This window comes from Perca fluviatilis, chromosome 12, assembly GCF_010015445.1.
Source record: "Perca fluviatilis chromosome 12, GENO_Pfluv_1.0, whole genome shotgun sequence".
In the NCBI taxonomy this organism is placed as follows: Eukaryota; Metazoa; Chordata; class Actinopteri; order Perciformes; family Percidae; genus Perca; species Perca fluviatilis.
Genome location: NC_053123.1, coordinates 16,712,687 through 16,738,529, shown reverse-complemented (window position 1 = coordinate 16,738,529; position 25,843 = coordinate 16,712,687). Strand labels below are relative to the sequence as shown.

Below are 25,843 nucleotides of genomic sequence, written 5' to 3'. Positions count from 1 at the left end.
GATTGTACTAAAATTGTTTGAGGTGTAACTGCATAAATGTTTTTCAGAATGAGCTCTTTAGTGTCATCTACTGCTCTTTGTGAGAAGCACAGGCCGCATTCCTGATGCCTGTTCAACCACATCAGAATCAAGTTCATCAGACATTTGTGGAAATGTGATACTTAGACATTTTTAACATGTCACAGTAGAAAAAGCATGATGATGGATAAATCCCATTTATAGCTGCTTCAGTTCCTGCTCCTGGTATTGTGCATACTGGCTCACTGTCAAGCTTACAGAGGCACTGAAATAAAACAAAGCCATTGTTAATGTTATCAATAACACCTGAGTTTTTTGGGAAACAACATTTGTGCTGTTACACTTTCTCTGGCTAAATAAAGGCACTATAATTCTGAAATGTTCCAAATGCAACATTTACTTGCCTCCTTTCATGTCCAGAAAATAACAAGCACACTAAAATAAATCAGATTGAACATGAGGGAAGAGCATAATTCCCTCTTGTCTTAATCTCGACAGACTCAGAACCAGCCATATACCCGCCCACACTTTTGGCTCTGTTTGGATATAATCATGACAAGAGATTTTGGGCCCACAGAACATCTGTTGTTTAACACTGTGGCCACAAGATGGCGATGTGCTTCACTGATTTATAAGAACCCTCGACCCGAAGTCATGTGTTGAGGACTTGATGTTGAATATTTTATTTGCACTAAAAAACAAACAAAGCTTTCCTGTTGCATGGTGCTCTAACCTAACAGAGACACCCTTTACATTCTGCTGATCTACCTTACATTACCCAGCGGGGACTAATTCAATTTGATATAGTGGGGTTATGGGTGTTTGCCAAGGCATCTGTTTCTTTTTATAAGCCTCTTCATCAGTTTCATTACCATGTGTGGCTCGTTTGAAAATCATAACTATTACAGAGACCACTGTAATAGGCCTACACAGGCATGTGCACACACAGACATCGAAGGGGGCTTGAGCACCTGCCCTTTTGCTTCCTAGAGAGAAAGTGCCTTTTTTTTCCCCATAAATAAATACATTCCTGTTTGCGCACAGCTGTCCTGTCAAACAAATGTATTTATTGAATATAAAATCTAAATAACTGGTCGGGAGATTAGACTTTGTTGGGATCCCATTAAAATAATTGGTACGGAAGTCAGAGTTGTGTTAATATATTTAACTTTTTGTTTAGAAATAATTATGAGAGGTGCCCTTTTTTTCACATGAGCCCCTGCCCCCCAAAATGTCTGTGCACGTCCCAGCGCCTACTATACATTCAGGAGGGATGCTGTCCAAATGTTGCAGCACGTGGTGCAAAGTTCAGCTTCTAAAATAACGTATAGCCTAGTGGAGACAAACATATTACAACATAAGAAAACACCGGCTCATGTAGAAGTCAAAGTCAACTGATTTAGTCGAGAATGAAAACAGGAAATCCAGTCAATGACTAAGCCTACTTTTAGATGCCTTTTCACTCAAATGACTAAGCATCTTCATACACAAAGATACGATTTTAAATGAATTGCTGCCTATACACACACACTATACATCCCTGTTAAAGTGTTTTTTAAATCATGATTAAGTCCACCTTCTTTGGCAACAGTGAGCGCACATGATGACACAGTGGGATGTGTGCGTTGAAGCCTACAGTGGGCCGGCAGGCAGGCAGCAGCGCTCTGCGGATGATTCCTGGTTTGTTAAACCATGATTGGACAGACTGTGTCACGTTGGCCGTGAAGCTGTCAGTCCGATGCTGCACCATTGTTCCCTGAGCAGCCGGAAAGAGTGCATGTTAAAGCACTGTTGTTATATGCGACAATTGTGCCGGTATTTCCAATAGCTTCCTAATCGGGAAATCCGGTAGCAGTTTTTAATGATCTCACAGCGGTGGGGGATTTCCGCAGAGGAAAACTGGTTCAGGGAAAATTGGTGAAGTCCATTGAGAGAGGGGCGTCATTGACTGGCTGGATACTGATGAGAGTAACGAAATGAATGGTGAGTATGAGCAATCATAGGCCTGTATTTGAACACATGCATTGATTAAATTGGTACAAATGTAAGCCTTTTATCTTTGTTTCTCGCCCTTTTCTGTGTTGCATAATGTAATAACACATTTTATATGTTTGCCTGCTGAACTGTTACCTTAATATGTTGGGACTGGTTAGGACCCATCCCTGAATAGTCCATTTGCCAAACTCTTCTTAGCATCAAACCTCAGTCTGCTTGGTACAAATAGTCATTGACATTTGACAGTTACTCTAATACTTCAAGGCCACATTTTCTTTGTTTCATTTAAACCATTGGTGATTTCATTGTATACACTTTAGTTTGTGCACAAAAGGATTACCACCACACATGTTTATAATAGACACAGAGCCCAAAGGGATCCTGACTGTTAAAGCTCCAGTGCCTTTGTGTATAATGTTTGAGGTCGCACATGTGTGTCATACAGGCTACTGTACTAGGCGCCAGTTGACTGATATGTGGCCAACTGAGCCTCTCATGCAAACCGCTGGGAGAAGAGAGTCTGGTTCCCTGCAGAGCCTCCTGCAAAACAGGCAGAGGAGGCAGAGAGCATGTTTCCCTTAATCCCCCGGGGATGCCCCCTCCAACCGCCCCAGCTCTAAAAGTGACTCACAAAGAGATTTTAGACGAAGTTCTGTCAATCATCTATATATCAATGCTAAAATTGCAAGTTTCCGTGACAAAACCTGTGTAAAATGTGCATTACAAAATAATGGCTTTGTGTTCATGTTGTTGTGACAACACAGCATAAAACATGATTTAAAGTCACCTTTTGCACAATCTTGTAACTCTAGAAATTACAGTAGAGAGTTACTCATAAATTGGCAGCAGCCTTACTTTTTCTGTTTCTCTTCTCTATTCTTCACAGAACAAAGGCGGGTCACTGCAGTGTAATATATTTTGCTAAAGGTAAGATCATATCTCCTTGCTGTCTGAAATAATACTTTCAGCCTTCACAAAACATTAACATATTGAAGTCATGCCTGTGAGATAGATGGTGTTCAAAGCTTGCACAACTGTTGCTACGCTGCCACAAAAGACCCTCTGATAACAAGATATGATGTGATGTTGATGCAGACAACAGTGTTTAGTCAATACAGACAGCTGTGCTGTTCTCACCGGATTATACTAGAGAGATGCTTCTGATTTCAACATGATGAAAAGAGGATATATTCTTTCTATTTTTCAGCAAATCAACCATCAGTGCTATAAAAATGTGAAAACCACAGGCTTTGACATTTTCAAGGCAGTAAAGACAGATAGATTCATTGTTTTCACTGTTGCCTTGTAGTTCTAATAGCCTACGATTACATTAATGTAATCAAAAGTTGCAGTTATGTTAACTATCTGTTTTTTGTTACATATTAGGCTTGAATTTGGCAGTATAATTATTCAGCCATGCCTTCTTTATTGATCATTTGTCAGCCTCTTTAGTCAGAAGAAAAAGGCAGCATCAAAAAAGGCAGTCCATCCCTGTCCGAAAACATGCACTCAAACATGCGACCATGCACATGCAATCACACAACTATTCCCATCTTTGTGATTGACATCTGAAAGGTGAGGGGGGGGGGATTTTTCCTCTTCAATCCATCTGTCTCCTCAATCTATCAGCACCTAGTCCTCAGAGGAGCAGAATTTAATTAGTACATGTGGCACTGAGTTAAAGGACATTGCAACATTAAGTAGATGTATTTACTTGTGAAAAGCTGCATCATTAAGCTGACTTATTTGAATAAATGATTCAGTCATGCTGCTATTACATACTGTAGCACAGATGGCTAAAGCTTGATAACAGGGACTGTGGTCCATTAAAGATTCACGGGAAAGGTGTTATGGCTTGACTGCACTAAGGAGGGTCTCTCTGCAGGAGGCTGGTGTGGGTGAATTGAGGGTGTGGGGTGAAACAGAGGTTCACATGCACAGCCAAATAAATTTTGTTTGCTTAAGAATTTGTGGCTTTAAGCTCTACCTGGAGGTTCAGGGAGATTTACTAAGTGAGGTTAAAGGTCAGATTGTAATGTGGGGAAGACTAGCTGGATTGTGTTTTGGAAATAAGCAAGAAATGAAAACAATCAGCCGAAGTTGTAAGTCTAAATGTTTTACACTTTGCCTGACATCTTACCACCTGGATAAGTTAAGTGAGATGAATCTAACAAACATTATGGACTATGTAATTCTATTTTCTTTGTATTTTCTGAGTTATATGCAAAAATGTATCCCAACAAACATGGAAAAGACTCAATATAGTGCACGGAATAGTTCAGCCATTCCTCCTTCTGTCCCTAACATAACAAAACATTTGGAATGTGAAATAATAAACCGTAGAAATTACAATACAAAAAAGAAGAAAATTATTCATATAGAATTGATATGTTGATACAGCTCATTCATAAATCTTATATTCCTGCATACAAAGAGCCCTATTATTCACCCCTATTTTTACCCCAGTGACCATCGAAAAATAACATATAAAAGGTGTCCATATTTTCCTAAAATTAGCAGGTTGTCTCCTTATGGTAAATTTTATTCTCTGTAGTTTTAAATTAAACATCTTTTAAGGGATTTTTCCAATGAATTGGAACATGGCGACAAGCTAACAGGCAGGTAAAAGCAGCAACATTCACCAGGCAGCATTCTCTGATATTTATATGGATATTCGTCTTTTTTATCAGTTAAGATGATCTGGGTGATACACACTTTATGTTCTTACAAAACACCAATTTGTAACTCCATATTCAGTCTGAATATGAATATGAATACTGAATATATATATATATATATGGTTCAAGTATAGGATTAATATTTATAACAAATAACTAATATTACAGAGCACCTTTGTGCGTCTCAGCAGGGTTCATGGTTCCAATTTAGTTGTTTTAGATGTAAGCTCTGGGCTTTCACAGTTTAGGACTGCGCTCTCTTGAGATGTTGCCATGACACCTATTTGGAATCTTTTGTCTGCTGCCAGCTAATTAGGTGTTAAGAAAAAAAAACATATGGCTGTGCCTTAATGACTTTTATTTGTCAGTGCACGATATGCCACCACATAAAGTCTTTATATAACCAGTGTGAATAAGCATAAACATCTGAAGTGGTTCTGTAATTATTTGTTTGATTTTCAGATATTCTACAATTGGAAATTTAATTTCCCATTATTCTTAGTCAGTGATACTTGAAATGCCAATGCATTGATACACACATAGTTGTAGTAGGTTCAAACTAAGGAAACCACTAGGAATTTTAGACCAAATAATTTAAGATAAGATAAGGTTATGTCCATTTATGTCTATTGCACAACAAATCAGTGTTATGCACCCTGGGCTTAATCATTTACAAGATAAACTTTGTTTGAAAACACTTCCTTCATATGAGGCATTCAAACACCACATAACCACATTCATAAAATGTTTCATGACAAATGTAATTTAAAAAAATAGTTAAACTACTTCTTCAATTCTTCTCATGTTTTGTTTTGTTGTGCTACATGTAAGTGTCAATGAATTATGCGGCCAACTACTATGCTGCCATTTTGAGCAGGTCTCTTTTGTAAAATAAATAATTTATCTCAAGAGAGTTCCTGGTTTAAGAAGTAAAATAGATGAAGTACATTTAGTGTATATGTAAGGTCTGATTTCAACTTTTAAAATCTGGATTAGAGTCGTTTTCTTTAAAGGTATGGAAAACATGTTTTCTTAATCAGCTTCTTTTCAGCAATTTTCTGCTAAAGTTATAATGGACTTTGGTAATCACACGTGTCAGTTGGAAAAACATGATGCCACGTACTTTTATGCAACAATCAGGATTTGAATTAGTTGGTTAGTTTAATCACTGTCAGTCAAATCTGATCTAGCTATAATTTGATGCTTAGCCTATTTAGTCATGACTATTTAATGTTCATTAATAATAATAATAATAACTTTATTTTTCTAGTCTTTGACAGCCACATAAAAGTTATACAAACGTTTTTTCATGTGTTGGCACAGTGACAACGGTCTTTGTGACCAAAAGTTTAGAAAATACATTTTGCACATTTGAGATGTGTGCAGATGTTTTGAATGCTTTTTAAAAAAAAATTATTTCAGCAACCAAATGTCTGATTATTTGATCTCTCATAGGCTATAGTTCTCCAAAAAGCACCATTGCTGTAATTTAAAAAAAACTCAAAAATAAATACACGTTTTTTATTTATTTTAAATGGCACTCTTAGTGTTTTATAGTGTACATTGAATTATTGTTACAAAGGGAAATAGAAGAAGGACTAACATTTTACAATATAAGACAGAAACATACATACCCATCAATAATATATCCATGATCTATAGGGGGAGATTAACATAATATAACCTATTTCATACAGTTACAATCTCAGATAAAATCCTAACCAACAACACAAAATTTTAAAAAGGTGTGTATCCTGGATAACATTCATATTGATTTTTCTCAGGAAGTATTTTGTGTCACTTTGTTTTTTGATATCACTCTAATTTACCATACTGTAATTACATGCAGAACTGGCCTACTTCACACATTTTCTCAGATAACAGTGTGAATGTTTTGCATATAAAAAAATGATTCAAGATCTCAACATGATACTGGCTATATATAAATGATAAGGTTTGTCTCCAGAATATGAACTCCACATCCCACAGCTTTCCCAGCCTGTGTGAGAGATGAAAGCAGCCCTGTCTCTATGAAATGCTTGGCAGCTCTGTTCCTGCCAGCAAAACCGGCTTTTGCGAACTTTCAGGTGGCATGGGAAAATATAGTCATAAATAAAATATAGAGCCATGAATAATTTAGGTGAGCTTTTGTGATTGACATGAGGGTGAGAGTACCTGATTATGCCTCTGCACTGTGTGACTTGAATTACAGCAAATCAAAACATTAGTCTAAATGTGGAGCTTGTTCTTCGTTTGTGCTTGTCTGCTTTGGCATATTTTGATCACTGCTTGTAACAACAAAGATGTTGGATCAAATCTCTTTTTAAAGATTACTCTTCCATTTAAGCATGTAGCTCTATTTCATTAAAACACTGCTGCTTTTTGGTGTGAAAGAAGAAACCACACATCATGCAAATTAGTGAAATTAGTTCACAAGTTCTTGCCATAATATTATCATTCATGTCATTTACAGTAGTACACTGGCCAGTCATAATACTGACAGTTATTTGCAACTATGCTTTAATATGATGTTAAACTGCTGCAGCTAGATATGTATTAGACATGGAGTCACCCTTTTCTCTGAGCCCATGTGGTTAATAAGGAGCCGTGCTTCCTCTATTGTTCTATGAGGAGGAAGAACAGATCAATGATTCCCAGCTCTCGGCTGTACTGTAGCTGCAGGAGGGAGGCTGTACAGGCATCACCAGGCTGCATCTCCTCCGTGTGCTGAGTGCTGAGCAGTGGGCTACACTCTCTCCTCCCTTACTTTCTCTCTCTCTCCTGCCCCCTCCTTTCATGTGTGTGGAGCGGATCTGTCTGCAGCCTCAGGCAAGTGCAAGTTAACAAATGTACAGAGCGCATGTGAAGTCTCATTTGCATAAATCTGAGGATGTCACTACATTTCCTTAAATGGATTCCTTTGTGTTTATTGTGTTGAATTTTTTTTTTCTTGTGCTTGTGTAATTCTTTATAGGCTGACTGAGAATGAAGATGACTTTATTTGACAATTAGTGTTATTTATTTGCAAAATGTGTCCATCTGAGCTTTATTGCAGTACAATGGGAAAAACAGCTTGAGCAAATGTCTATTGTCACTGAACAATTAGGCAGGTGTTTTTCAGTGCTCTGTACCTAACATGAGTAATGACAGGCCACTTGCAAAGACGGCATGGGATTGTGCATATACATTTTTTTTAGATATTGTAGCTTAATTGCATCATTTGCACATGGATTTTAATTTTTTTTATATCTGAATGATCTATGAGAGTTTCTGCCCTATATGTTCTCCAGGAACAGGATGCAAATGATTATTGTGTTATTCCTGAATATGATGCTAGGACATTTACAGATTAAGGGAGATGCCCCCTGACCTATTACAAAACACTTTCTTCTGTACCCTTTTCATGTATAATTTAGGAATCTGTCTCACCCCTTCTACAAAACAGTGTCAATGAATATATGAGCAGTGTGTTTGTGTTCTCTCTGAGGCAGGGATCCTCCACTGACATCATCTGTAGCTGTATAATCATCCAGGCCACAGCCTCTCCTCAGGGGAGTCCAACTGCGACCTGGCCTCTCTCTCTTTATATCTATGTAGTTATCTATCGCTCTCTGCCTAGCTTCCTCTCCCTCTCTTTCAAGGTTGCCGTGTATGGCTGAGTGTGACACCAGTGATGGATGAGTGCGAACACAACCTCAGACTGGCTGTATGGCCCAGGATCTTTTGTGGTTTCAGGGTTTCACTCTACTGGCGTGCACCCTTAGTCACTCAGACATGGTCAACTGCAATGAAATTGTTTTTTTCTTGCATTGAAAAAAGAAGAAGAGAGAAGTAATAAAAAGATCTGCCAAGCCATCTGGCTGAATATGTGCTTCATCACTACGGAAACACTTGTAGTCTGCGATGCAACCAGCCATACTGAATGGCATAGGAATTTGGCAGACGTCGATACAGAGCACAACCCCGCTCCTATGCCTCCCACATACACATTTGGCATACAAACACACCTGGAGGATATGTGTCTCTTAAAAATATATAATATGTAGCAAATAATTATTGTATACATATGTAACTGACTAATTAGTGACCTGCGTATATTCATCTGCAATGTTCTCCAATTCTGATGGATTAATATAGCGCAGGGAAGGTGTGAGTGGAGGGCAGTTGACTTTGACACAGACTTCGGATGTCAGTATTGCTATTAGAAACATTTAAAGCTACAACAAGCAATTTTTGACCACCAGGGTGCAGAAATACTCACCAAACTCTATCTAATACTACTGAGTAATTGATTTAGTTAGCTGATGTGGTAGCAAACACTTAATTAATTACATAACCAACAGACACAACAACATTGGTATCTAAAGTCATGTTTCTGGTTGCCTGACCAACGTAAGTCTTATGTTCACTGGCCTTTTTGGTCTCCATCAATTCTTGGGAAAAATACCTAGGTGTTTAGATTGCTCAGTGCTTGACCTTCTCCACTAGCAACTTGTTGAAAGTCGGCTGGCACAGCCAGAGGAACTCTCGTAAGTTCTTAACGGCTCGGCTGGAGAAGTGCTCTTGTGCCCATGCTCTGTGGCCCCTAAACATGGAAGTCCACTGAAGCCTGAAAACTCTTTCGTTGTATGCTCCTAGTTAGCAAATTTCATGGGAATGAATGGAGCGACATTTTTGAACGTGGTTTTTCTTAATACATCCATGATCTGAGCATGTTAGCTAGAGATATCTGCCTGCTGTCTTATGTTGTGTTCACACCGGCCACGTAAATTCGCCTCATGTTGTATTACTCGTGCTAATTTGATCGCTCAAGTTGCAAAATGTCAGAGTCAAATGTCAATACAGTAGTCAAAATATCACTTGCAGGTCAAACCATGACCATGATCTTTTCCTAACCTTAATCAAGCTGTGATAGAAATATATTTAAGTTAATACCAAATGTACTCATACAAAAAATACTAGTTACACATGTGGCCTTACCACAACTGTCCCCTCTATTCCTGGAACCACAGATTTTATTGTAATAAGGGTACAGTGATGGTAATCGACCTGCCTTCTTTGTCTGCATGGGCAATGTCCATCCATTTATTGGTTTTGATGTGGAACGTTTTGTAGTTGGTCCTAACATTGTCCCAGTGAAACTCTCTTCAAAATCTAGGTGCCTGCTTGCCAGTATGTAGATGAGAGTGAAGTGTCTGCTTTCACACAAGTCAGACATTGTAACTACATCCAAAAAAATATTTCAGAGCTGGTATTTGATGATTGTGATGGAAATACAGTAAATATTTGTTTCCTCTTACATACTAACATTTGTGGTTCTCTTTCCCAATGGATGTCCATTTTTAGGAGGCAGCTCTGGTATGAATTTTGCAGTGCTCTGAGATGTCTGTACTGTAAGTGTTCTAGGCCACTGCACCACACAGCGGCAACTCAGTTTGGCAAAAGCCTGCTTGTGTTGCTGATGTGATCGTGCATTTCTGTGTCAGTATTTGCTCTGAGGAGAGACAAACTTCCAAGGAAGGCAAAGTGATATATGGTACATGTGGGGATGTGGCATAGTCCAGAACAACTTCTATCCACTTACTGTTTATGGCCACTCCAAGTATCTTTTATGTCTTTGGAAATGCACCATGGGCGCACTGCAGATCGTGTTCTAAATGATGGCAGATGGCATTATGATCTGTATACTGCAGCCTTATAGTAGAGCTGCGAGATGCAGCTGATGGCGACCTGACGGAGATCCTTGACCTTAAGGGCTTGAATCTATACCTATCTATATAGGTTGGAGAACCTTCAGTCTGTTCTGTATGACATTTTAACATACTGGGATATAGCTGTGTTAAGTCTTGAGATGGATAATGGCTGTGATGAAGGTGATAAGCAGGGTGGATGCAATTATTCATCCTTGGTTCACTCCAGTTTCTTCCATTACTGTAAAGGTTCTGATTCATGGCCACTGCTGGCAAACAGTTGCTGATTTGTTGTCATGAAGCCAGACAGTTCAGAGTCAAATGTTTTGCAGAGATCACTGAAGGGTTTATTCAATGATTGCTTTTACAATTTGCATTTTAACTAACACATGCACACACTGTGAAGGTCCTTTATCACTAATGTTGTGCAAAGGACCCTGGAAATAGCTATTGCAGGAACGTTTTTGATAAGGCAGGTCATGTCTCAGAGAGTATAGACAAAAGACAAAACTCTCTTCTACTTTGTAGATGCTCTGTAACAGAAAACATCTAATAAAAAATCTATGGCATTTTCTGTGAGAAATAACAAGCACTCCTCTATTGCTTATTTGTGTCGAACAATAAGACTCTTTTCGAATATATCATTAAAAACATATTTTAGAATTTGCCTTTCATCTGTTACTGTGTTGTGATTCGGGCAGGACTTGCATATGGCCCCAATTACAGTATGTACAAATGATTCATTCGAAACCCTTTCTTTGTTTATTTTGCCTGCTGTCTTCAATTCCCTTCATTGAAATATGAAAGCCTCTTGAAAGTCAGAGCAAATATAGGTCACCATCACTGGCGCAATGGTGTAACAAATGCCATCTCTCCAGCTTATGTTTTGCATTTTCATGTAATAGGGCAGCATATATGTGTGATGCTCGTGGATGAATCATTAAAGGAATGCAGATAAGGTCATCTATTAACACATTTCATCGAAGTGATTAGAAGAACAACCAGGCTGAAAGAAATGGATGTATATATTATGTGATATCTCCTTACAGTTGTTTTCACATTGACATTTTAACCTGTACTGTAATGATGAAAATCAGTTTGGTTAAAAATGGGTAACAGAACTTTGACATTTGAAGAGAAAATGACAGTAGGAACATGTTTGGTCAGGTTGTTTTGCTCCTATTTTAATTTAGCAGCTAAACAAGTAGAACATGTAACAGAACACAGAGAGGTTTTCATGTAATTGTAAGCAGAAACCCTTAAAACTAAATTAGTTCATGGTACTTGTAAAGTGTATTTAACAGCCTATTCATGGGTTAATGTTGTTTTGTCACAATTATTATACCTGCTGGGTTGGAAGTGTGTAATGTTGTTCAGTATGGCAGTTAGAGATTAGCCCAGACAATTAATTTAGATGCTAAAAACCTTAAGAAAATGAGCATGTATTAAAAGATGTTTAATTGATTTAAATTCATATTAAGTATGAAATGGCAGACGCAAGCAGTTTAAAAGACAGAAAATCAGGCATTGATTCATGGCTTCCCATTTCCATTTTATAAATTTACAGATATCATTCAAGTTAAGATTGAGATAGTAGCTTTGCTTTACACCCTTAGGTGACCTAGAACTAGACCCCACAGATCCAGCAGGCACAAACCACTGTAGCTCATGTTCCCACCTATTAGTATGACTGAGTCATTGGCAATCATTTAAATTGCGTGGTCTTTAAGTGGAGATAGAGAGAGAGACACACACACACACACACACACACACACACACACACACACACACACACACACACACACACACACACACACACACACACACACACACACACACACACACACACACACATCAACTGTGACATGGGACATGAGCCTTCTTATTAGTCTGATCAGTTAGATCGGAGTAGCATTTATCTAAATTGGGTACACAGTAACAACGATAATGGTACAGTAATCCTGACCAATTCAGTAGACCTGCAATACATATGGTGTTTGTGATTCTGTAATGTACACTTTTTGTTTGTGTCAGAGATACATACAATATTAGAAGTATTGCATTTTTGTGTTGTGATGCTTGCTTGCTCTTTGGTCCTTCTGATTCAGCCATAATAGCTGACTGTAATCTTTGAGTGCTCAGCAGAGTCTGTTAGAGTACTGTCAGTACACTTCAACTGGTGTGCTGAGTGCATGTTTAAAATGAGCCATTTCAATGGTCAACGTCACTCTTAGAAGGGATGTAAACCCATAAATAATATAATATTCCCACTACTGCTACTACTAATACTACTATTACTACTAAATTCAGTGTAGCGTGTTATGTAGAAATACAGCTCTGATTTGCAGATTAGTACAGGTTAAGTTTATACTGTTTGCTTTAAAAAAGCTGTGATTCATATCTGCGATGATCTTTGAAGGTACAAGACCAAATTAGCTTACTGCAGCTTGCTAATGTGTCTGTGGCTAGATGATGTTATATAGTACACAAGAGAGAAGCAGTTTGTGCAGTGTGAGGAAGAGACAACAAGGATGGAGAAGGAGCGCAGTGCTGTCGAGGCGAGGTTCAGTGAGGACACTGGTGAGAATGCAGAACATTGCAGGGTCGAATGACAATTGTTTCCTCAAAGTTGCATCAAGGTAACAACATCAACCCTTTACATAAGATTGTCAATAAATGTTGACTTTAACAGACATTGTATAAACTACCTAGCTAAACCGCAATGGATTATAATCATCAAATAAGAGGTTTTGATCAGCAATGTTGCTAGCTATACAATTTGTATGTTTGTGCTCAGAAACAATCATTTGTTCGTAAAGAATGGTTATGCTGGCTATAAAAAAGCCTCTAGACTTAAAGCGATCCTGTAAGAGGAAGTGCAGGACCTTTTATGTTGAAATACGGTCCAATTGAGTGCAAGAATGATATAATGGCTCTCTGACTGCACAAGCTGTGGCCCACTAACTCTTCTGCAGAACTTCCTGGCATAATAAGTGTAGGATCACATTTACAGTGCTGACAAATCTTATTGAGGTAGTATATGGCGATATTTTCTTGTCAACTTCTTCCAGGTATATGTTCAGATTTCATATGCTAGTTATTGGAGCTGAATAAAACAATATGCCAACATTTTTTTTTACATAAATATTTGTTATAGTGTACTTTTCTGACATTCATTTTGATTTATCCTGGATTTTTAGACATTTAAGCTTTTATTTTGTAGTCCCGTGCTCTCTCGATGCTCCTATTGTGTGGTTCTTGGCATCAGATGTTTCCCTTTTTCCTTTTCTCTATTCTCCCCCATTCTCTATCCTTTCCACCTCCCTACTCTCACTCCACCTCTTCCTCACTCTCCCTCTCCCCTTTACTATTCCCCCCTGAATCGCCTCCTCTCTGCATCTCTGTTATGCCCTCCTCCCCCACACACACACACACACACCACCCCACCTCCCCCACCGGCTCTTTTCCCACTGCCCTGTATCTCCCATACGCCCCCCACCCCCCATACATTTCTCCAACATTCTGTCTTTTTCCCTCTTTGTGACCCCCCTTACCTCTGCCTCCTCCCCCATACTCACCCCCCTCCCTTTCCCCGGCTCATGTTGGTAAAAATATCTGCAGACAGCAGGAGCAGAGGCATGCTCTCTCTCTTTTTTTTTTTTTTTTTTTTTTTTTTTTTTTCTCTCTCTCTCTCTCTCTCTCTCTCTCTCAGACATCCCACCCATGTGATCTAACAGGCTGCCTCTGCTTTGCTCCACTCTGCTCCAGTCAGACTTCTGCCTCTCAGCCGGCTGCAGCTAATGAGCCTTTGTGTGGCCAGAGAGAGAAAGAGAGAGAGAGAGAGTGAGAGAGAGAGAGAGAGAGAGAGAGGAGAGAGAGAGAGAGAGAGAGAGAGAGAGAGAGGAAAACAGTGACAGACAGGGAGTTAAAGTCGTCTTGCAACAATAAAGCATATGGTACCGATAGTGCAGTCAGAGCTGGAACATTACAAGTCTCTCTCACACTCCTGCACCCTTTTTTCTCATGCCCATGGAGCTCAGGGGTCGCTGCAAGTCAGTGGACTGAAACAAAATGGGAACCTCTTCACTCATCATGTTTCACCTTTTTTGAATAGCGACATGTATGATTGTGTGGCTGTGCTGCTGTGAGAAGAGGTGAAAGGAGTCACAGTCTGCCACTGGATACAGGTCAGTTGTTCCTGTGAGGGCCAGAGCACACACAGAGAAGTGTAATCTGGTCATCATAGGACTGATGTGTCATGACTTGCACCAGATGCCATAGGCTTGTTGGCATCACTTGGCATGAGTGTTTTGAGGCTTGTGTTGTCACATCGGTTTTATTTTGAATGTGAGAACTTTGTGAATGACGAGGAGGAAAATAATTGTATTCAGAATGCAAGTGTGCTACAGAGTGGTGAGCGCTGTTGATTAAGGACAGGAGTTGGTTTCCACAATTGATGTGTGTGCACAGAGAGGCAAACACAGGGAGGGGCTTTCCAAGCTGGCTTTTGCTGCATTATTTTCTCTGGGATTTTCTCCCTTGTAACATAGTGTATGCTGCCCAGCCATGATTAGTGGTAAGGCAACAGTGAAGACAAAGAAAGAGCTGTTAGAAAGGAGCAACAATCTCTGGTTTTTATTTAGCCATGATAAAAGAGGTTCACCCTAGATTACCCACAGCCCTGTGGCTTATGATGTCATGCCCATCCAGTGTCAAGATGTTACCTTTTTAATGCTGTCGCAAAAGAATGCAATTTAACTAGTAATGCATTAATCAGAGAAAGTATGTGTATATATATATATATATATATATATATATATATATATACTGTGCTTATATAAACTATATATAAACCAACATTGGGGCTTTAGTCTTAAAAAAAAACTGATACACAGTAACACTGTGATATGGTAAAGCACTAGTTGTGAGAGTACATTAGAATCTCCATGGAAACCACTTTTGGTATCAAAGCCTATAGTGCAGCATCAGCTGAGGGCTAAGCATACAAATAGGTTTCCAACAATGGTATCTAATTAGGACCCTCGCTAGGAAATGGACTAAAATTACACAGGTCATTTCTGGTGGAAATTTCCACTCCTGTTTGCCAACACATGAAGTGGATTATGAAAATGTGTTTCTTCACTGTTTTGATTTGAGATTAGCAGCTTCAACATTTTACTTCTCACAAGATTAATTTAATATATTTTAGGATTCATTGATTAATTAATGTCATTTGGTCATAACCACTCAGAGGAGAAAGTAGATTGAGTAGATTGATGTTTTTTTTGTCAGCTAGCTCAGTTATTGGCTTTACAGAATCAAAAAAGATGGTTCACTCTTTGTCAGGATGCCGCCTCTTGCTTCCAAATTAATATCATTTCTTTCTGAAAGGAAATCTTTTTAGGAAGGCTACCCTGACAGACTCCTCTCTGCTCCACTTTCTCACAAATGGAGGATGCCTTACATTCCTTAGTTGTAGGTTGAGTTGTTGACTCTGGAGGTTCTCCAAATGCTGGCGGTGCTATGTCACTGCGCTGAACAAGCACAGCCTTCTGGGAACAATGACCATCTTGCTGGCAGCTCTAGTCCTTTCTGGGTTGCACCTCTTTCTCTCAGGCAGTATTTGCACCTGTAATGACTCGATAGCAGAGCCCAGATGAAACACTGTGGCTGTCTGTATATGGAACTCCTCCACAAGCTGCTCTGGCAGATAGACAGAGTTGGACTGCGTGAAGATGGATGCTGTCTTTACTGATTCCAGTTTCCAAGAGAGAAAGCAGTGAGGAAAAAGCTGCCAGTCATAGCAATCCTCGCTGTGCTACAGCAGCACTGTTGTGTTATTGGGTATATTTTAAAATAACGTTCCAGCTGCTGCTGTTTTACCCTTGTGTGGTGTTCATATTTTTGTTACACAGCCAGTGTTCCCGGGTCTGGTGGACCCACCACATTATTAGGCTTTTAAATCAATACAGCCATAACCATGTATGTAAAAATACTTAACAGATGTTTACTTTAGCTCAGTTACAAATGATATATACATAATTTATGGTTCATATTTGCCATTTACCCCTGTGAGAGCACATTTATGATCATATGATCATTTTCATTTTTTGTGAGAAAACAAGGAAATTCAATTATAAAAAGGTAAAAAATAGAATCAAGATTTTTTATCATTATTAATGCTTATTTCTTAGAACTTAATTAGAACAGGTGAAAGTGCTTGAAATGTAACAATTTTGTAACTTTGTGTGGGAATAGCAGGTGCAGAAAGACAACATAGTTTCACCTACAATTAAATACACTCGGGTCCAGTAGACCCAAACACCTCATATGTAATAGTTATGTGTCGGGAGGGGGGAGGGGGGGGGGGGTGTACCGTGTGCAGTCATTGAACATTTTTTATGTTCTTCACAGAAAATGAGCCAAGGCCAATGAGTTTGAGTTAGAAGAAATAATAAATAGCATAATTTTTCTTTTAGCAAACATTGAAAATGGGTCCCACAGACCCGAACACCACACAAGGGTTAAACAAGGAACAAAGGGCTCTTCAGATGAATACAGTACCTTAAAGGACTACATTTTCAGCAATGCCTCATATTATGGAAAGGGAATAAATTAGTCCTGCAATGTTACAGCCATTACACATTGAAGAATAATGGCAGAATAGTATTCAAAGGGGAAAAAAGTAATCAAAATAATACATTGTTGGACAGTTACAATGCAGTTGTTTCAGCGTAATGGTGATTAGTTTAAGTGTAGTTGACTGATGAGCTTGTTCTTGTTTATTTGTCTAATTGCATCATCAGTCAGAGGGAGTTAATGGCTCCTCTCAATTGACATTGAAGTGGTCTGTAACACTTCTGTTACAACAGCCTCTGTATGAAATGCTGTAACCACAAACATTAAGCTGCACCTACACAGCCATACAAAGATAGTTTTATTTATGTATTTTTCAGAAACTGTGCATACCACTGCTGTGCCTGATTTAACAGTAGAGCTAATGTTATAGTGTTATTATTTAATGGTAGTTATCACTGAAAGGTCTGTAGCAGGAATAATATCTAGTGGTCCATTGTTGCTATTATTATTTTGCAATTATTTTATTACAACTTTGTTGCAGATTATAAGGCAAACTAGAGCCTGTCACAGTACACTAGTACCAGTGTTTTTCTTTTTACTATGCTGTGCTATGTCTGTAGCTGCATTCGCTTGAGGCCTTTCCTTTTTTTTCTGTAGGAAGCATCTGACATAACAGAAGCTCATTACAGATGTACAGGATGTCATTCATTATCCTGTCAACAACAGCCTCACCTATTCCTTCTCTAGTGCTGCATGATGTGTGATATATGTACAAATCAGTTTGTGTTGTTGCCACACTTCAATAGCTACATGGAAGTGCACATCAGAATGTGTTTGCACCTGTATAAATACACACAAACATCCCACAAATACTACGGATGCATGCTTTAATATGTTGCATTATGTTTTTTAGAAAAAGCACCAGATGAGTTTTCTTCCTAGATGCATTTTAATCTAGTGTATATTTCTGTTATTTTATAGTATTATCAATTAAATGCACATAATCACAATATTCAACTACTGTACATAATACATATATATTGTACATGATTTCACTGTAACTGATAGCAGTGCAAGACAAGTTGGTCCAGTCTCTTTTTTCCCCCCAGCCTCTCAATCCAAGACAGTGGAATGAACTTCCTGTAAGGCAGACGTAGTATGTAATTAGCAGCTTTCTCCTTCCATCTCAGCTCTTTTGTACCAAGGTGATCAATCGCCCAGGGAACGCCTGGGAGTCTGGATAGCGGCAGAAGAGATTTTTGTGTGTGTGTGTGTGTGTGTGTGTGTGTGTGTGTGTGTGTGTGTGTGGGTGGGGAGTCTGGGTCTCATTTCTAATTGAGTGTGTTGAGGATTATGAAGGCCCTAAACTAGATATTAAATAATATGTGGCCCCTCTGCTGTCTTTCGGTTTCAGGTGCAGATGCGGCGGACCATGAGTGGAATACTGAAGAGGAAATTTGAGGAGGTGGAACCCTCCTCCTCCCCGTGCTCTTCCTTGCGGGAGTCTGATGATGAGGTCTCCTGCAGTGAGAGTGGGGATAGCGGTGACAGTGTCAATCCCGCTGCCTCAGGCCCTTTCACCCGTGAGTGCCTGTGTCTTTTAAATTCATGCATTGAGCTCTGTGTGGCTAATGTGCACAATTGACAGAAACAATAATGTCATCATTTCATCTCAAGTAACAAAAAGTTAAAGCACTGAAAAGGATTTTTAATCAAGAAGGGAATAACACTCAGAGACTGATTTTGTATTTCACAATCAATGCAGGATGCAGGTTAGAGAGAACAAAGCTGCATGTCTGTAGATAAGAGAGTGTAATATGAATTTACAGGCATAGTTGGGCAGAGGTAGAGGAGAGGAGAGGAGAGGAGAGGAGAGGAGAGGAGAGGAAGATGAGTGATGCTAAGAGACCAGTGCTGCTGTAATTAAAGGGAAGGATGCACAGACAGCCTCCATCATTAGTACCGGCATCAGTGTACAGGCCCAGCCAGATGAATGAGCTGATGCAGTCTCAAAATGTGTGTGTGCAACATGCAACACGGATGGTACCGTACAAGTAAATGTACCTCTCTAAGACCACTATTATTTTCATTATGGATAGAATGATAGATCATTTCGCGTTTTCCTCAAGCCTAAGGTGACCAACCAACACTCCAAACCCCCAAAATATTCAGTCTACAATCATTTAAAACAGAAAAACAGCAAACATTACTTCACATTAAAGCTTTAGTGTGTAACTTTTTAATAATAATGAATGTCTGTTACATTCAAGCCATTGCCAAATGAGTTGATACAAAGCTAATTAAGACTATCGCCTCCACAAAAATCTCTCTGTATTTCTCAGCATGGCTGTGTTTGCTTGAAAAATGACTCAAAGGATTAATCAATTTTTTAAATAGTTGGAGACTAATTTTCTGTCGATCTACTACAGGATTAAAGGTCCCATAATGTAAAAAGAAGCAGGTCAAGGTGCTATAAAAAATACTGTAAAAGTATCAAAACACTCATTCCACAAAGAAATGCAAACAGCCCATATAAAAAAATGGTGCCTTTAAATGAGCCGTCAGGACTTTTGATGTCACAACTATACATTATAAAAGTAGATAGTGCTACTATAGTGCCATTGTAGTCATTACCTGGCTGCATTGATGGTGCAGAGCTTCCGAGATGCAGAACATCCTGAAACACTGACCAATCAGAGCAGACTGGGCTTTTTCGGTAGGGGGGCTTAAAGAGGCAGGCATTAAAACAGAGCATTTCAGACAGGTATATGCAGACAGACAGTATGAGACAAATGTGATTTTTGAACATTAAAGCATGTAAACATGTTGTTGTAGAAACCCATGAACCTGAAAATGAGCATAATATGGGACCTCTAATTGTTTCAGCTGCAGACAAGATTACAACAAATTAATAAGGGTTAAACAGCTGCAGATCTGCAAAGCTTGTTTTGGTTTACTACGATAAGGTCACAAGGTTCAAAAAGAGGTCTACTACCGAGAGATTCCACATTTTATTCTGGCTTGAACTGACTTTGTATTAAGAATGCAGTCTTAATTGAAAATAACCCAGCCATAAAAGACTTGTCTCCTCTGCAGGTTCAAAAAGACACTAGTAAATAACACAGTGCACATGCAAATCCTATTGTCTGAGAGATAAAACAGAATGTGAGTGAAATAGATAATACAGTTGATTCATCCTTTTGGGGGATTAATAATGCAATTCTTAAAGAACAAAAGAAAGGAGCCACATTTGGACAGGATGTGTGTGTGTGTGTGTGTGTGTGTGTGTGTGTGTGTGTGTGTGTGTGCACAATTTTCCAAAATAAAAACAACTTTTTTTAACTTTAATTAATGGCAAAGTCAATACAAAATTTGTGTTTTGATGATGCATCATCTGTGTGAATGACATGCAGATGGGTGACAGGGTCCCCCCCCCCTCTAGCGAGACATACATAAGTAGGGTGCTGCGTCCCTAGAGGCTAAGCTTGGCCTCTGTGTCAGCTGCAGCTGCTGGTAGCCGAGGAGAAGGTCAGCTGACGGCAACAAGGGAGCTGGGCACTATGAAGACTTCACTCCTGTGAAGTAACATGTGCATGTACATTGATTGACAGAGAGATGAAACAATTAAATGGTGGTTTTACATCTGTAATATGTTTTTGTTTCCGAGAGGGTAAAAGGGTAAAGGAAAACTTGCTGATTATAGATAGTATTTTAAAAATAACTTTAAAATGTTTTTCATATAGGTTTTAATATAGACATCCTCAAAACAAAAAAGCTGATTATAAAGACCTTAACACCTGCTAACTGTTTTTACACCTAAAACAAGCTGATGGCTGTTTGCATTTCTCTTTATAGATAATGAAACTCAGCTCAGCTCAGCTCAGTCTGACAGCTCTACATCTGTAATAATAATGTAATGATCTGTAATGCATTGTCCCTCTTGCGTGGGGTGGAGAGCAGTTAGAACCAGATGGTTTCTATTTGTCCTGTCTGTCTGATATGGGGTGAACGCTGGGAACACTGCTTCTGTGAACCAGCACTCTTTAGCTCTGGGCCAGGCAGGGGATTATTTATGCTCCGCCGTTGCCCTCCTCTCTGCCTCTCCCTCTTGTAGAGCTCTCCTTAAAAAGACACACTGGGGACTCGCATGCCAAGCGGAAGCACAGAGCTATGATGAAATCCTTCCCTAGGAAGCTGCGCTAAGATACGTAGAAGCTCGCTGTAAAGCTGGCAAGAAAGAATTCCTCATATTACGCTTTACATGACTATACAACTGGTCTGCTTCAACATGAAAGGATGTATAAATGATAAAAAAATAAAATAAACTGAAAGTGTTCTTGACACATTGATTTGCATTGTAGAGTTTTCATTATTTCCACATTGGATTAATGACTTGTCAAAAACTGTTTACAACCCAGATGACAGTAAGTACAGGCAATGTACCACTGTTTTTAACATTCTAGTCTTTCTTTGCAGCTGACTCGATATTGAAGAGAGAGAAGCGCCTGCGGACGAGGAGGGTGCATTTTGACAATGTGACAGTGTACTACTTCAGCCGGCGGCAGGGCTTCACTAGCGTGCCCAGCCAGGGAGGCAGCACGCTGGGCATGTCCAACAGGCACAGCTGGATCAGGCAGTACTCCCTGGGTGAATTTGCAGTGGAGCAGGAGAGGATCCACAGAGACATGCTCAGAGATCACCTGAAGGAGGAGAAACTCAATTCAATCAAACTCAAGGTACATTTTTCTGTACATAGGATTGAATATGCATTATGTCAGTATGGCAAAACGATGAAATGTGAAGGATTTTAAAGGAATTTGGTCTTTGGTTAAAACAGCACTTTGTTTGTGTTCTCTCGCTTTTATAAAATGGCTTTAATGTGATTTCTTCTTGTTTTCAGCTGACTAAGAATGGCACGGTGGAGTCTGAAGAGGCCAACACCCTTACGGCAGAGGACATTTCTGATGACGACATCGATCTGGACAACACAGAGGTAGATGAGTACTTCTTCCTGCAGCCTCTCACTACTAAAAAGCGCCGGGCACTGCTGCGCTCCTCTGGGGTAAAGAAGATTGATGTGGAAGAGAAACATGATCTGCGGGCGATCCGGATGTCCAGAGAGGACTGCGGCTGTGATTGCAGAGTCTTCTGTGACCCAGAGACCTGTGCCTGCAGCCTCGCAGGGATCAAGTGCCAGGTAAATCCAATGACATGCATGTCCTCAGCTTTATCCCCGCCCTTGTAAACAGAGAAACATACTGTACATTTAAAGAGAAGGTGCATGTATCAATGACTGATATATAGTATATTAGAGAAAGCCCATTCATTATTTGGAACAATCGTGTCATTATCACATTACACAGATCATCTGTTTTAAATAGAAGGAATAGCACAGTAAATGTTATGTTTTCCTTAGGTGGACCGTATGTCATTTCCATGTGGCTGCACAAAAGAGGGCTGCACCAATTCAACTGGGAGAGTGGAGTTTAATCCTATCCGTGTTCGGACCCATTTCTTGCATACCATAATGAAGCTGGAACTGGAGAAGAGCCGTGAGCAGCAGCAGGCGTCCCCCACCAACGGTTACCGTAGCGAAACTAACGACCTGGGGGCCGGAAACCCTCTGGTTCAGTCCCAGCACAGGTTGGAGTACTCTCTGTCAGACGCCGTTCCACAGACGGCCAGCATGCACCTGCAGGCTGCCGACGAGATGGAGGAGACGCTAGATGATGAAGACGAGGAAGAAGATGAAGATGAGGAGGAGGAGGAAGAGGAGAACGAAGAAGATGATGAGGACGAGGAGGATAGCAGCAGTGTTTGCAGTGGACTGTCTGACTCCAGCACCCAGAGCTTAGCCAACAGCGACTCTGAAGATGAGGAGGAGGAGGAGGAAGAGGAGGAGGATGCAGATGAAGAGAAGTCTAAAAACTTTCAGGGCGACATGACCACCCTGTCAGTGTCTCGGTCTGAGGTTGTCCCATTGCCCTCTGTGCTGTGTTACAGCGATGGCTCTGTGGCTCATGACAACCACATGAACGGAAACACATATTTAATGAACTCCTCTTCAGCTGAGTACTATCAGCTGGGGAGCTCCAGTGCCATCTCTGATGGCCAAACCAGCCAAACCAGTGAACCCTACGGGGAAGCCTTAGCATTCCAAGATCCAGTCAGCGCGACCAACGGCAGTGCCGCCCAAGGACAATTCAACATGTCTGCCGAGCAGTACACAGACTACTCTAATCAGGCTGAGGAACAATACTCAGCTAATCACCACTTCACTCTGACCAACGGCGCTCCTGCCGCCCCCTTGACCTGCTATACACCTGATCAGGACAAGAAGGCGTTGTCCAAAGCGGCGTTTGTGGAGCAACCTGACACCCAGAACCAGATGCAATTTCAGAACTACCTGAACAATAACACCCAGGGTTCCTACAGCAGCTCATGTATAACAGCGGAAGAGCCACAGCAAGAGTCCGGTGTTAATGGCCATTCTGACCTGACCCTACTAGGAAACAACACTAAGAACCTCCCTTTACCAGACCATTGCCCCGAGGTCGCAGCCATTTAGTGGGCCTCGCCTTTGAAAGCGTTCTTTCATTATTACGTCTTTACTTGAGCCTGACCAAGTGGTATTTTAAGGGAACATAATCATGGCCTTGTTTTGCATTATCTGACCTTACACTTTAAAGCAATTTACAGCACTGCAGTACATTTTTATCTGTAACTATAAAGCCATAAGGTCATGATGGAAATGTTTTAATTATTTGCTTCTGAAGGTTTCTCCACTACAGCGTGCGCTTTACTGCAAGATGGAACAAATGAAATAAAACATTTTATAACATCAGTTATGTCATGCCGTGCAATGTATCTTGTAATTTCAGATGTAAAGTTCTAGTTTTAAGCAGATATTGTACTGTAGATGGAACTTTTCTATGTCTACTGTATGTGTCAAATGTGCAAAAAAGATTTATTGTCAGTTTATTTATTGTTTCTGAATTATGTGTACACTTATATATTGTAAATGTTTTGATAACATTACGCATGCTGTTTTGGGAATCTCAGTGACATTTAGGGAAAAAAATGCCATTGTTTTATATAAAAATGTGTTGTGTACATAATGTACATTTCTCTTCTTTTTGTCACTATTATATGCTTTTCTATGGTTTTGAAAAGCATGAAAAAGCCTGAATTCTTATTTGTATATTTGGAATACAATATCAGTAGCATAAAATATCAAGAAATCAATTAACAGCCTTTTACACTTATGTGTGGGGGTGCAGTGGCATGCAGTTGGTTTTAAATTATGAATACTTGACATTGATTTGATTGATGGAAAAATATGGCCCCTCACTTGTTTTTTTCCTCTCCACAGTTCACTCTTAGAATATCGTGATTTGCAGTCACCACTACAAATGAAGATTTATTCTTTGAATCATTTGATTAATACAGGGATATTAATAAAGTAGCACTGGGTGACATATCTCCACAAGTATGAGAAGCTCTATGATTCATTATAGACAACAGAACACTATCTTTATTAGTTATAATGCATAATAGGCTTCATTTGAAAAGCATCAGAAACCAGTCTCTATCAAAGTTCTGTCAACAAAATATTGCCCCGAAATAATGTGTCAGTATTTCATGAATTAACTGCTTATTGGATTTCTGATTTTGAATGCGGTATAAGCCACATTTGACTGTCTAATAACTAAGCTGTTTATTTTTGTGGATCCAATAATGATGTTGATTTGCTTTATTGAAGTGTTATGTGCAATAGTTTGAGCGTTTTTAATAGGCACTCCCTTTAAAAGAAGATCCTCAATTAAGTTGACTGAGATTTATTTTAATTGGCTGTCATGGCACTTGCAATTGTACTTAAAGCACCATTAGTTTAAGACAAAATATCCCAATAATTGTGTATGGGGGGAAGCAAATGATCAAGTTGACAATCAAAGCTTATTATGAAACATGATTTAGATCAGTATAATTAACAGCTACACAATATGACTCCTGAGTCCCTAGAGCCATTGAAAATGACTAAGCAGCCAGATAATAATGTTGACCAAAAATCTATAAATAACCTCTTTATTAAATCAGTGACAAATGGGAAATTGGAGTGACCGCTCAACACTGGGGGGACTGCAATAATTTGGTGAATAGTACTACTGTAATATGTGCTTTACCATGAGCTCTCTGCTCCTGCATGAATACTGATATTTGTCCCTCTTCCAAGCTTGCAAATATCTGCCCATATTTTATAATCAGAAGGGTCAGTACCCGACCTATAGTGGTTCTGTGTGACTGTTGAGTAGCTGGGACATCTCCTGCCACCTCAGTGGGACAAAAGAAGTGTACAGACTGCTTTCAGGCAATCAGTGGCATCAGCATGGTCATATAATCGGCCAGATCCAGATTAATCATGCCAAAGCATACAGTATGAGAAGGCTAGATACAATGAAACTGCATCCAGTTAAGATACCTGTGTTGGTTTTTATTTTCCAGTATTTATTATGAATGATATATTGAAATGTGTATTTATTGTGGTTTACTAAAAGTCTGTATTAAGTAAATTGCTTCACTATCTTAAAATTGTCTTTTGTTTCATGCTGGTTGTGAGTTGTAAAGCTTCATGTGCCTGATTTATTTCATTATATTTCTTATTCTGTGAAATGCAAACTTTTTTCACAAAATCGTACAAATGTTTTCAATGTGTTTGCTTTTCCAACTGTAGAAAAGGAGACGCTTTCATTTCCAGTTGTTTCATTTTTAACATGGTTTTGAAATACATTTAATTAAAAATGCTAAAATTGCTAGCCAACATTGTACAGTTCAGTAATTTCTTAGTGCAAAGCGCCCTCTGCAGATCACATGAAGAATTGAGAC

The 25,843-nt window shown here is 39.4% G+C and overlaps 1 protein-coding gene across 3 annotated transcripts; it reads left to right on the top strand.

Annotated features, from left to right (window-relative positions):
- The first annotated feature begins 1,743 nt into the window (after positions 1-1,743).
- csrnp3 (cysteine-serine-rich nuclear protein 3) lies at positions 1,744-25,778 on the top strand. Of its 3 annotated transcripts, XM_039818204.1 has the most exons (6): positions 1,744-2,001; positions 2,900-2,940; positions 18,375-18,543; positions 21,437-21,696; positions 21,861-22,157; positions 22,377-25,778. In XM_039818204.1, the coding sequence occupies exons 3-6, from the start codon at positions 18,381-18,383 to the stop codon at positions 23,526-23,528; spliced, it is 1,872 nt and encodes a 623-aa protein (XP_039674138.1). In that variant the 5' UTR covers positions 1,744-2,001; positions 2,900-2,940; positions 18,375-18,380; the 3' UTR covers positions 23,529-25,778. The 3 variants fall into 3 exon arrangements, with proteins under 3 accessions (XP_039674138.1, XP_039674137.1, XP_039674139.1); XM_039818203.1 differs by lacking the exon at positions 2,900-2,940; XM_039818205.1 differs by lacking the exons at positions 1,744-2,001; positions 2,900-2,940 and adding an exon at positions 14,146-14,568.
- The last annotated feature ends 65 nt before the right edge of the window (positions 25,779-25,843 follow it).

What these genes read in the sequence shown, in the direction of transcription:
- csrnp3 (XM_039818203.1), top strand. An exon ending in TGCCTCAGGCCCTTTCACCC is followed by an intron (nt 18,544 to 21,436) that starts GTGAGTGCCTGT and finishes CTTTCTTTGCAG; the next exon opens with CTGACTCGATATTGAAGAGA. An exon ending in TCGCAGGGATCAAGTGCCAG is followed by an intron (nt 22,158 to 22,376) that starts GTAAATCCAATG and finishes TGTTTTCCTTAG; the next exon opens with GTGGACCGTATGTCATTTCC.